A 13,649-nucleotide genomic window follows, 5' to 3' on the forward strand; every position below is an offset into this window, starting at 1 on the left:
ACTTGAGGGATCTCCCAAAAATGGTCAGAAATTTAATTTTACATTAATTATTAAATATTACTCCATTTTTTCATGCCATGATATCTAATGTCAAAATCCAGGGGACTCTAAAGAGGTCAAGTCACCGGGCCCCCAAACCCCTAGCTACGCCACTGTTAACATTTACAAATGTATAGGTACGCATAAGACCATTTTTTTTTCTGTTATAAAAGAACGTCTGTAATTTATAAGATAATAATAATAAGACTAGTCTTCGAGTCCGAAGATTAGTGAGGAATGCAGTATTTACCGTGGCTGCGAAGTCCCAGCTGTGACCTACATATTTTGCCACATCCAGGGCAAGCATAACCATTGTGCACAGGCAATCGATCTAGATTTTCTTTTCGCTGTCTGCGTTTGTCCTCGGCACACGCAAAATTACACAGCTTTATCTTTAACTTTGCGCACCATTAGAATCCAGTGCTGAAAGAATGTGAACAAAAACACTTACAAACTATAGATCTAGTTGATAGATTTCTAAATAGTCCGTGCTTGTGAAACATATCTAGGACTAGACCTATAGCCTATACTTTAAAGTGGTTAGTAAATCAGCATATTCAACCATGAATAAGTCTATATCATTTCTTCTGTACTGAGCTGCAATCACACAGGTATGCAACTCTGGGATTACAAATGTGATTGAATTAGATCTAGATCTAGAGATCAATCTTAGTGTATCTACAACCTAGACTCTGAGGTCAGGATGCTATGCTAGTGACACTAGTGTCACATTTCAAAATATTAAATTGGAATTTGAGACCAAGGACGGGCGTTGAATCTTGAAGATATGCCTAGATTTGAGTAACGACCAATTATAGGCCTACTCATTCTGAGAACCCTACAATAGTAAGTATGTCACTATGTGTCTAAAAGTGGGACTTTAAAAAATAGAAAGGTTTGGAAGAGGAAACAATGCACTCTCACTAGTAGAAGTCTGTAGTAAAAAAAGCTTGGAATCTTTATGCCGCATCACTTGCGGCTGTATAAAGTAACATACAGTGTATTTTTATTCCAACAAAGTAATGGATTATTTCAAGTAAGGATGATCTAAAATATTTTTAGAATACCAAAGAAACGTGTGTGTGAATGTTTAATATGGTGTGTTTGGGGTGAGGTGGTTTAAATCATTAGCGTAGCAATGTACACGTGGGCCCGGGTTCAAGAATATCTTGGTGGGCCCCCTCCCCCAATAAGACGAATGTAGTGTATGACAAAACAAATTGAGTCATCTGAATGTATTAGCACATTTACCAAAAGACATTCCAATGCAGTAAAATATTGTAGCCTTTTTTTTATAAGTAGGCCTAATTATGTCATTAAATTTGAATAGGACTCCAACAAGTAATAGTGTCTTTATAGATTCATGCATGTACAATTTCCTAACATAATTAAATGATTAAAATGAGTTTCCAATGAATAAAGAAATGTTTTACGAGCTCTTTTTTTCCTATTCTACACATTTACATTCCTAAAACACTTTGAGGTGTAAAACTTTGAAACATTGATACAGACTATTATATGATTCCACGTTTATTATTTTGTTACTGGAATAATGGCTTTCTAAGTCAGCAACTAGTGCACCTATTTCTAAACATTTTGGCTCTTTCTCACTCAATGGAAAGAGCACCAATAGAAGGCAACCTGCTCTGTTTCATAGACATTCTTGTATCATTTTTGATCAATCGAAATTTCGAAAATCACTGTTATACTAAACAAACTGATAGAGACAAAATGAGAAATTAGATGCATGCTGTCAAAATGTTTGGAAAATTTGATGATAAAATGTAGTTGTCAATCACAAAAAACAAAAACAAATGAACAGCCAAATCTCGTATTGAGCACAGACTTGATATGTCATTATGGAGGGCTTCTTGGACGATTGCATCTCAGAGCACAAGTCTATGACACTATCATCTGGGCCAGATGAGACTAGAAGTATGTTGACATCATCTAACCCTTTGCCGTTTGTACTTGAAACTCAACGTCAAAGACTGAAACCTTTATAAAAAAATGTTTATGCCAATGAAATCTGTCATGTAATTGAGAAACTATGACATCAATAGTTCTGTAGGATACTTTGATTTTGAAAGTCTTCTCTGGAATCTTTAATTTTTTCTTCTTAATAATTAGTAGGCTCATCAAATTGCCATTTAATTTTCTGCAATTGTGTATAACTAAGCATAAACCTTATCAACAGCCCAAGATCCAGTTACTTCAGCAGCCTCTTTCTTTACACTATAAAAGTCATTCTCTAATGATGTACTTCATTCAAGATCTTCTTCAGTAGACTTTCTGCTTTATATATCTATTGCTGCTGCCCACCTTCCAACAGGTATGACACAACGTAGATTGCGCTTACAATTTTGTACTGGACTATATTATAATGTTTCTAATTTTCCTCAAAGTGCTGCAGCTTGTTACTTACACAATAGAAAGTCAGTTAAGATCTCTGACTTACTTTACGTCAATACCTATCCAAATTGCAGAAGAAAACAAATAATTATAAAAAAAAATTATTTTAAATACAGAAAAAAAGAAACAAATATAGCTTTGAGAAAATTGAATAATTAGCAGCTGTGTCGAAATGTTGATTCGTGACCATTAGGACTATCCTTACAGACATAATTTTTAATAGATCCAGGTTGTCATGTGGGCCCAATAGGTCATGAGTCATGGGCCCAAGCCCCGTTGCGCCATTGTTGCTACCCCACAGGGCCCCTTATGGTCGTGGGCTCAGGTTCATTGATCCCCTCCGCGCCATGGATGCTACGCCACTGGTTAAAATTATGTTTGTGTTGATTGTCTAACATTGACTCTTGTTTTAAAAATTAAAGTACGTAGGCTACGCACAAAAACATGCTTGACCTTTTATCCTTTAAAGTAATTCACTTATTAGATCTAAATATTAATCTCTGTTTTTATGTACTCTGCAATAGGTTGTTTTTTGTTTTTTTTTTTATAATTTTCTACAAGTGCTATCCGTCTATACCGGTATCTAGAAACTCGAATAGTTATTTTTAGAGGTCAATACACTATTTTGCATCAGAAAGCCTTAGTTATTATCAGTTCCTATACTCTTGTAAAATGAGTTTATTAAATCTGAATAAAATAGAACTCAAACATAATCAACCACACAATGAACTAACTTAAAAAAACAAGTACCTATGACCTAGCAGTCAAGATTACATTTATTATCTCTGGAAACACAATGTACCTATTAATCCAGCTTTTATAAATACTTAAATGCCCAACATTAATAAATTCTTAGATGCCCAGCATTTAATAATACTTAGATGACCAGCATTAAATAATACTTAGATGACCAGTATTAAATAATACTTAGATGACCAGTATTAAATAATACTTAGATGACCAGCATTAAATAATACTTAGATGACCAGTATTAAATAATACTTAGATGACCAGCATTAAATAATACTTAGATGACCAGTATTAAATAATACTTAGATGACCAGTATTAAATAATACTTAGATGACCAGTATTAAATAATACTTGCAAAAAAAAAATTGGTTGCAAAGTGCATGTGTATAAATAAAGTAGATATCCTGGTATTTTTTCTTTAGCACATAGTTTCGTTTAAACACTTAGACCGCAGATATGCACTTCAGAAAGTTTAATATATCGATTGATGTTAGCCCATCACCCTTCAGTTACAGTCTAGTTCAAGTTCAAGATCTTTTGATAGAATTTAAAAAGTATATATATTTCGACGTTTCACGTTATTCTCCACAGAAAAAAACAAAATGCAAGATTTTTCAGGTGCATTCAAGTATTCCAGAAAACGCTACAGAATTTCCCCCATTTTGAGGTTCCCTGGTAAGTTTCAAACTATGTCTTTAAGTCAGAGAAGACTGCTATAAGCCTTAAGCTATTGGCAGAGAAATATGTTCATGTGTAGCTTCTCACGTGATCTGACGAGAATATAGCGTCCAGATGTAACATTGTAGTGTTTGTTGAGCTACAATAGTATCACTTTTTTTTAGACAGTTAATGCTAAATGTAACGTATTTGTAAACTACTTTGGAAAAAAACAACTTGATTTTAAAATTAAAGATATTTTATATGTGAAAATGAGAGGAGATAATTGAGAACTTTAAAAATATAAAAGGTCCATGAGATTGCATAGCGATGTCTAATCTTGACACTTACCTTGTCATTTCGTCTTGCGAGGTTACGTCACGACTTGACCTACTTGCGTAACTCCTAATTAGTTCTTGTTTATTTTCATGTTGTGGCACTATTACTCTAAATAGGCGTACACATGGGTCAACAATGTACGCCTCTGGCCGATGTGAGACTGACGTTGTTTCATTCTAGAATGTGTAGTGCGTATTCTGTACTCCTGGGTGAGTCGCCTGGCCAGGGGAGCAGTCCGACGTGTGTACGGTCTAAGCCAGCACCTCAAGAAGAGCCCAACTCAACGTTACGCCCTGTTGGTCGCTGCCTTTGTCATTGTGTGTATCGTATTATGTAGAAGAAGAGCACCATCCAAAGACTTGGGGACATGCACCTACAAGGTATAGAGACTTATAAGGTATAGAGACTTATAAGGTATAGAGACATATAAGGTATAGTGACTTATAAGGTATAGAGACATATAAGGTATAGTGACGTATAAGGTATAGAAACATATAAGGTATAGTGACTTATAAGGTATAGAGACTTATAAGGTATAGAGACTTATAAGGTATAGTGACTTATAAGGTATAGGGACCTATAAGGTATAGAGACTTATAAGGTATAGGGACCTATAAGGTATAGAGACTTATAAGGTATAGAGACTTATAAGGTATAGAGACCTATAAGGTATAGAGACTTATAAGGTATAGTGACCTATAAGGTATAGTGACTTATAAGGTATAGAGACCTATAAGGTATAGAGACCTATAGGCGACATAAACTATAGCTAAGGGTCCAACACTCCCCCCCCCCCCCCAAAAAAAAAATAGTTCCAGGCATGGCCGGTCTGCAATATATGCGATCGCAGTGGGCCCCGCGCTTTCATAGGCCCTGCGCTAATTTTATGTGTAATTAGTAATTGCAAAATATATACGAAAAATTCCTGGAAATAACCTGCACTTATTAAAATTTCCTGAAAAATCATAAAAATCTCATGAAAAATAGACAAAATTACCATTTGTGTGTGTCATTCATTATTGGAAACGCCATTCCTACGCTCGATAATAAAAAAGGCATTGTCAGCTTTCCTGTAATAAAATGTAATAATCAGACGAATTTTCCCCTTAACCGGAATTCCAAAACGTATTTACTTTTATTGTCACTGGCATATAAATATGCCGTAGGTTGCAAGATTGGTAAAGTAAAATTAGCTAGATCGCAATTTTGTACTTAGAAAAGAATGAATAAAATGCAAAGCCGAATTTATTTTCTAATACAGAATCTTAATTTTCACTTATTATCCTTGTTCCCACCAAGACTAGGCCCCGCGCAATTAGTTTCGCATAGGGCCCCGCTAGGACCGACCTGGTTCCAGGGATATTTGTAATCCTGACGACACATGAAATTCCTCAATCAATAAGGGTAAAAACAACAATTAGTTATTCATTATTAATTAGTTTTGTTTTATACAAAAAAAAAAAAAAAACTTAAAATCAATCAGTTTAGGAAAAAATACCAATTAGGTAAAAAAAGTAAAAAAAGAAAAAAGTTCCCCTTTCAGACCTTGTGGTCTATAGGGCAGATGATGTAAAGGTCATCTGATTCTGTGGCCTACGGTTAACGAGGGTGTCATGTGGCCAGCACATTGACCAACCGCCTTTACGTTTCCCCAACTAATGTCAGGTAGCCATTAGAGCTGGGTGGACTCAGAGGCGCCCAAGGATCCCGAAATAAAAATCCCAGTCTTCACCAGGATTCGAACCCGGGACCCTCGGCTCAGAAGCCAAGCGTTTTACCGCTCAGCCACCGCGCCTCCAATTAGGTAATTACTTCATAATTAATTTTGTTTCATAGATAGAAAGGTTATATATAATTGTTCTGTCAGCATCTATAGATTAACTTCATAAAAAAGTATTGTATTTTATATTTTGCTTATTTTATTATGGTATTCGATTTCAATGAATTATAAATTGAATGTCTGAAAAAATCCTTTTTTGTAACAAGAAAGTCTCATTTTCCAGATTTGTAGTACATGTGCACTTTATTTGTATTGTTGTTTTTTTTTTCCATAAATTGTTCTGTCGTCTGCCGTCGATGTAGACATGTCCTCGAGTCAAGGACGGGACGATGAACATTCATCTGATTCCATACAGTCACGTGGATGTCGGCTGGCTGGACACAGTTGATGATTACTACACAGGAGACAAAAGTAAATAGTCTGGTGTAAATGCCTCCACTTCTGCACACTCGTAGAAAACTGAATTCTTTTGCTTGATTTACATTCTAGAAAGAAATGTTTAACTAACCTTACATATATCACTTGGTGCAATAAGTTCACTATAAGGTTTTGTTTTAGGCATCTAGTGAACGACAAAATAGCGCCGATAAATAGTGCTAACAAAATAGAGTCGACAAAATGGCGCGTCAAACTAGCGCGAAATTTTCAGACTAAACAAGCGCGAGACGAAATAGCGCGGGTCTTTTGCATGCCGTGTAAGTTTATGTCTGTTATACATGTGTGTTACAGTGTAGTCAAAAGTCTAGATTTAAATTTTCGATGGCACAATTGGTTTACCTTCAATTACCGATGAAAGGGCTGGTGTGGCGGCTCCCATGGCGTCGTAGGGTAGGGGGCACTTTAATGGATATCAAAGCACTATTTATTATATATTTTTGTTGCTACGTCTGTCACTTTCGTTTATTTGTAATTGTATGTTCAGTCTTGCTTATGTATGCAAGCGCGACACGAAGCTCTTGGAAATCGACACGAGCAGCTGGGGAAAAGTGGCACTGGATAGATCTACATGGAGAGAGAGCATAAAGGAAGGGTCTCGGATTGCAGATGCCAGAAGCAGAAAGAAGGGTGAAATTGCAACGTCGCCTGATGATTACATATGCCCAACCTGCGACGGCAACTGCGTATCAAGGATTGGCCTCTTTAGTCACACAAGAAGTTGCAAAGGGAAAAGATCGTCTCTCGAGACGTTAAATGCCACAGGAGTCTTGCTTACTAACGACTGTTCTTTTGCAAATATGAATTACGTTTACTATTTGGGAGATGGGTGGAGGGCGCCTGGCACCTTCAGTATGCAACTGGGCGACAGCTATCTTTGATCAAACACTGGCGTCTGATCGCCACAAGATTTAAAATTGACGGGATCAACATCTGGCCAATACGACTAGGACCATTTGAAGTGTTTAAGATAATTAGTCACGAATGAAACATTCAGCACCATGTACCTAATGACGTCCACAACCCAAATGTCTCCAGCTGATCTATCACTTCCTTAGAACACCGAGAACACGGTCCTTCAGTGTATTCCTGAAGCACGAACTAAAGTTACTTTAAAGTACGTGCAAGACATCTGGCTGCTATATTTCTAACGAATGGCTACAGGCTAGAGATGGAATTTCTACGTGGCAATGTAGCACAGCTGCATTGCATACAATGTGACTATGTGACTGTCTATTGTGTGGTATTCTGACGAGCAATCCTTTTATGGAACTATTTCCACAATCTGCTTACACGTTTCTCAAGTATATTTTAAGCATACAAATAAATATGATACAATATCACCAATTGTACTCGTCTATGTACTTTGTAAATTGTGTTAAACCTATATTATGTTTGTATGTCACATTTTGCAAATAATAACTATAGGCGCTACTTTGTCGCCGCTATTTTGTCGTTTGCTATTTTTCTGGTCAAGAGGGGAGATAATTTTGTAGCTAATTATATAGGACTTTCAAGAAAGGAGCATGAGTAAACTAAATCACTGTAGTAGGATAGTAGGGTCTGACAACGAGTAAACAATTCAAATACTAGGAGTTACCAAATATTTCTATTAGTTGCCAGAATTAGCGATCCATATCATGTTGTGTCTTTATTATTACAAAGCTCTCAAGATACTCTGACTGTCTGTTAGGTGCCTATTTTGTACACGTTGTTTCTCCATCTTATCAATGTCAGATCAAGTTAATACTTTGCACATTCACTGTCAATGATAAGAAAAGAGTCAAATTAGTAAATTATTAGTTGTTATAAATTACTTTTGATTAATATAGAAAAAGGCAGTACCGAACAGTACGGCAGTAATTGTGCGGTTCTTTCCTTGTATACGGTTTGTTATTTTTTTTAAGTATTTTTTTTCTATATTTTGCTGTTGTATTTTTACCAAGATGCTCGGGGCTGTGTTCGGTGTATCCTGAATTCGACTATTAATCAACTGTTGGTTAATCGGTCTCGACGTTTCAGCTTTGTGGAAATGAAATATTTCTCCCGTTACTGGGAGGATGCGAGCCCTGGAGAGAGAGACGTCATTCGACAGCTCCTGGCAGAACGTGAGTGCTTGGGTTTCAAAATGAAATCATTCAATCTATTGAATAACAGCTCTTAACAATAGAAGAACTAGATTTATAGAAAAGAAGCGAATCCATTAAAGTTAAGAAAAGTAGATATAGGCCTATTTATTGGAAGTGAATTAATACCTGTTTAGAATCGGAAATCTATTTCTGACAGCTTGTAATAACAAGTTTATAATAGAAGATTCTGCAAAAGAGCTCACAGCACAGCAGCAAAAAGCTGGCTAGAAGTATAAGAAGAAAAATACAAGATCTAGATCTATAAATAGAAGCGAATCATGACATATTTAGAATAGAAGATCCATTTTATGGAAGAAAATGAATTCAAGTTTAGAAGATCTATATCATAAAAGCATAAAGATACAAGTTCGAAATATAAGATCTATACAGCTGATTTTTTTTTAAATTAATACATTTTTACTATTTTAATTATCTTAACTCTTATTTTTTAATTACTTAACTGTATAAAATTTAGCTAATGACCCTTGAGAGACTATAGGCATGACTTGGCCTAAATTGTGCCGATGTGCCAAAAACCCAAAATATAAAATATAAGATCTATATATAGAATAGAAACTATTCAATACAGAAGAAAACGCAAAATAATGTTGAAGCCAGTACACATCCTTGTTTTACTCCGCTATTGATGGAGGATGACCTGGAGGAGGAACTTTCAAACTGCACAGTGCCCTGCATATTTTCGTGAAAAGCTGACACTAATTTCCTTAACTTATTTGGACAGCCGATTCTCTCTAGCACTGCAAACAGACCGCTTCTGCTAACAAGGTCAAAGGCCTTGGTCAAATCAATAAATGCTATGAAGAGGGGCTTCTTTTGTTCTCTGCTCTTCTCCTGTAGCTGCCGCAAAGAGAAAATCATATCTGTTGTAGATCTACCTGCCCTAAAGCCACACTGCGACTCTGGATAAAAATGTTCTGACGGATCTGTAATCGCTTTAGTAATACTCTAGCAAAAGCCTTTCCAACTATGCTAAGCAGTGAGATTCCTCTATAATTGTTACAGTCAGAGAGGTCGCCTTTATTTTTATAAATATGTCTTTCAATTCCTGGGGGACAATTCCTTGTTCCCAGCACAAGCTTAGCAGTAAAAGGAGTGGCTTGATTAGGGCATGTTTTCGAGCCTGAATGACTTCAGCAGGAATGCCAGCTCCTCCGGGTGCTTTCCCGTGTGCAAGCATGTCAATAGCTAAGCTCATCTCCTTTATTGAGGGCGTTTCGTCTAATTCCCTCAAAACTGGAAGTGATGGGAAGTTGGAAACAGCATTTGGTGAGATGGCGATTTCAATCTGGTAGAGTTCTGCATAGTGTTCTACCCATCGTTCCATTTGCAGCGCATGATTACTGATGATTGAGCCATCTTTTGACTTGAGCGGAGCACACTTGCTGGTTTGAGGTCCAAAGGCTTTTCTCATGCCCTCGCATAGTCCTCTTATGTTACCACAGTCGGCACACGTTTGAATATCTTCACATAGCACCTGCCAGTATTTGTAAGCGCACTGTCTCGCTATTCTTTGGGCATTGATCCATGCAGCTTTGAGCCTTTTTAAGTTGCTTGGGGTGGGATCCTAGTAACTTAGATTTAGACATCGAGCTGACAAAAAGAATAGGAAAAGCTACTACAGCATTGGCAAAACTCTCCAAGCGCATCTAGGAAAATGCTAAATTGACCACAATCCAAAAATCCTAGTCTACAATGCCTGTGTTCTCTTCTTTATGGCAGTGAAAGCTGGTCAACATACATGTATCAAGAGCACAGATTGAATAGTTTCCACTTGCGCTGTCTGAGACGCATAATGCGCATCTCTTTGATGAACCATGTCTCCAATTAGGAAGTTTTGAGATTGGCCAATATGAACAGCATGTGTGCTCTCCAGACACAAAGAAGACTACGCTGGCTCGAACATGTCACCCGCATGCCAGATGGTAGAATCCCGAAAGATATCTTATATGCTGAGTTTGTGGAGGGAGTCAGACCCAAGGCCCACCCAAGACTAACATATAGAGATGTCTGCAAGCGAGACATGAGAGCCACAGTCATCAACGAAAGTATGTGAGAAGAAATGGCCAAAGACCGGAGTGCATGGAGACAGACTGTGCGTGCTGGGACGATCCTCGCTGAGAGCAAAAGAAACGAAGCGGCCTTAATCAAGAGGAAAAAAAAGGAAGCTGCCCTGTCCGCTAGCCCTGAATCAGAGGCATACACATGCATGAATTGTGGCAAACTCTGCTGCTCTAGAATTGGCTTGATTAGCCACACCAGATTCTGCCCCGTCTTAAGACTAAACCAAAACCAGTGAATCATCCATTGCCTTTCGAGACAAAAGGAGCCAAATTTACTATACAAATTTAGAATAGAAAATCTATATACAAGATACAAACTGTTACATGTATAGAATAGTAGATTTATATATATTACAGAAAACCAATTTAAATATACGGAAAGACCGGATTAGAGTATTCACATTACGTAATTACATTGTTTCTTTAATCTGGCCAGGCCGTCTGGAAATTTTGGGTGGAGCTTGGGTAATGGGAGATGCCGCTGTAACGCTCTATAATGATTTCATTGACCAACAAACTCTGGGCCTCCAGTTCATCCATGACACGCTCGGCCCGTGTGCTCTACCTAGGTGTGTATGGCACATGGACCAGTTCGGCCACTCGCGAGAGTACGCATCACTCCTGGCGCAGGTATGTAAAGGTGCTTCGTTTGAAAAGTAGTTCTTTAACAATCTTTACGTTGATCCCACTGATGTAGACTACAAAGTCCTATATGTTGATCACAAAGTCATTCAACAGCTACAATTTTTGGTATGAAACACAAATGCAATTTTTTAGACTGGTATTACGTTGTGCCAGTTAATGGGCCTGTGTTAGTCCGCCTAGCTGACCAGAAAAATCTAAAATTTGAAAGTAAAGAATGCAATAACTCAAGAGCAATCTTGCAACTACTCATAAGAGTTATCTTTCACTTATTACGTCACTTCCACGTCTGTCACGCTGAGCGCAGGGAGCATCCATCATTTAGAACTTAGATCTGGAATCTAGAACAGCAAAGCCAATGGAATAATTCTCACTTTTACCTGTTGCTAATTTTAAATGCAATCGTCTGGATGATTCAACATTTGTGTTTATACTTATCTATTTAGAAATGCTTTGGTTTATTCAAGTTTTTTTACTTACAACAGTAACCTACCTCATTTTGAGGTAAGACTCAGAAGATTAAGAGTGAAAATATTAGCAGACGATAAAGATGTGTCTCGTTTTGTTTCAGATGGGGTTCGATGCGCTGTTTGTCTCCAGAGTACCACAGCGGGAGAAAGAGGAAAGAAAAATCTCTAAGTCAATGGAGTTCCTGTGGCTAGGGAGTCCCAAAAATTTAAGTTAGCTACTAGATCTACCAGTAGTGTTATGATACTTTCTACCAAATACCAATGGTGTTAAGGAGAATGACATCTTGAAAGATCGCTGTTGCAAACAAATAATAAAAAAAACATTAGTATAATGCTACTAGCGAAAGAGCGTATAAATTTGTTTTTTACAGGGCTAAATATTCATATAGAATCATACACATATATTCTCACCACTTCCTATATTATGTTCACTAATATATTAACAGGATGACCATGTATAATTAATTATTCGTCACAGATGGGGGTCTTTAATAGTTATATGTTTACTTCAGAGAGACAGTCTGCAATCTTTACTCATGTGGCCTATGAAACCTATGATGCACCTAGAAGTTATTTGTTAGAAGCTGTCAAATACAGGATTATGAAGGTGAGCTCTGCATTTTAGTCATGTGATACGAAGAATATGACATCTGCCCTTTAGGCATGTAATACGAAGACTATGACCTCTGCCCTTTAGGCATGTAATACGAAGACTAAGCCCTCTGCTCTTTAGGCATATGATACGAAGACTACGCCCTTTGCGTTTAGGCATGTGATACGAAGACTACGCCCTCTGCGTTTAGGCATGTGATACGAAGAATATGCCATCTGCCCTTTAGGCATGTGATACGAAGAATATGCCATCTGCCCTTTAGGCATGTGATATGAATACTTTTCCCTCTGCCCTTTAGGCATGTGATACGAAGACTACGCCCTCTGCCCTTTAGGCATGTGATACGAAGACTACGCCCTCTGCCTACCTTATTTTACTGCTAGACCAGTGATGCACAAAATACTGTCCGCAGGCCATATTCGGCCCTTCGACACGTCTACCATACAATGCATTAATAAAGCATCATAGGCGCGGTTTCATCAGAGTCAACGATCTAGCAAACCATGTTTGTCGGAAATTCGACCCAAGGTAGAAAAAGGTTGGTCGCCCCAGCACAAGAGCCAAGCATTCTTCAACACTATTTTAGCCAGCAAGATCTCCAGAACGAAATTCATTTATACCACTGACTGCGACCAACAAATTATTATTATAGCTTTTATATAGCGCTACTTTCATGCTTATAGCATGCTCAGAGCGCTTTTTGGTCCAATCTCATTTGTGGACCGGTGGGGGGGGGGGAGGGGGTATCTAGGAGTTGGTTTTCCGTGCTGCCTTTAGGCGCTCAGTAAACACAACTCTGCCCGAGTCGGGTGTCGAACCTCGAGCCCCCTTCTAGGTAGCCAAGCCAAGCCAAGTTCAAGCGCACGCTTCCCACCTAATAAATAAATAAATAAATAAATGTAAAATTTTCTCGCTACTAAAGTACGAAGGGATGGATTATTAGTTTTGTTTTAGAGAAAATAAAAGTCTTCAACAGTACTGCCGTCTGACAGGAAACGTGAAACTTTTTAGGAATTTTTAGGGTCTCGAAGCTTAGGTTTATTTTTATTTTTATGATCAATCTTTGCTTGTATATAGTCCTCTGGTCCAATCTCTTTTGCAGACGTGAGGGGAGGGGGTGTTTAGGTGCCTGTGCTGCCTGTAGGTCCTTATCAAATACAACTAACCTTGAGGGAAATTTCCAAATAAAAAAATCCCCACTCTACATCGAGATTTGAGCCTCAAGTTTCTCAGTAATGCCTCTCGGCTAAGGTACCATCTATATGTAGGCTACAACATTTTGTATATAAGAAATGTTTTGA

The 13,649-nt window shown here is 37.7% G+C and overlaps 1 protein-coding gene across 3 annotated transcripts in view; it reads left to right on the top strand.

Annotated features, from left to right (window-relative positions):
- The first annotated feature begins 494 nt into the window (after positions 1 to 494).
- The window catches only part of LOC106056300 (lysosomal alpha-mannosidase-like), a 45,290-nt gene continuing 32,135 nt past the window's right edge, over positions 495 to 13,649 (top strand). For 2 of the 3 annotated variants that reach the window (XM_056021496.1, XM_056021498.1), the window contains exons 1-8: positions 495 to 885; positions 3,794 to 3,877; positions 4,379 to 4,578; positions 6,281 to 6,389; positions 8,360 to 8,521; positions 11,060 to 11,253; positions 11,837 to 11,945; positions 12,248 to 12,342. In XM_056021496.1, coding sequence (XP_055877471.1) covers positions 3,805 to 3,877; positions 4,379 to 4,578; positions 6,281 to 6,389; positions 8,360 to 8,521; positions 11,060 to 11,253; positions 11,837 to 11,945; positions 12,248 to 12,342 — 942 coding nt within the window. In that variant the 5' untranslated portion in view covers positions 495 to 885; positions 3,794 to 3,804. The remainder of the gene's footprint in view (positions 886 to 3,793; positions 3,878 to 4,378; positions 4,579 to 6,280; positions 6,390 to 8,359; positions 8,522 to 11,059; positions 11,254 to 11,836; positions 11,946 to 12,247; positions 12,343 to 13,649) is intronic. The other variant, XM_056021497.1, reaches the window with a different exon arrangement.

Source organism: Biomphalaria glabrata, chromosome 2 (assembly GCF_947242115.1).
Source record: "Biomphalaria glabrata chromosome 2, xgBioGlab47.1, whole genome shotgun sequence".
NCBI lineage: Eukaryota > Metazoa > Mollusca > Gastropoda > Planorbidae > Biomphalaria > Biomphalaria glabrata.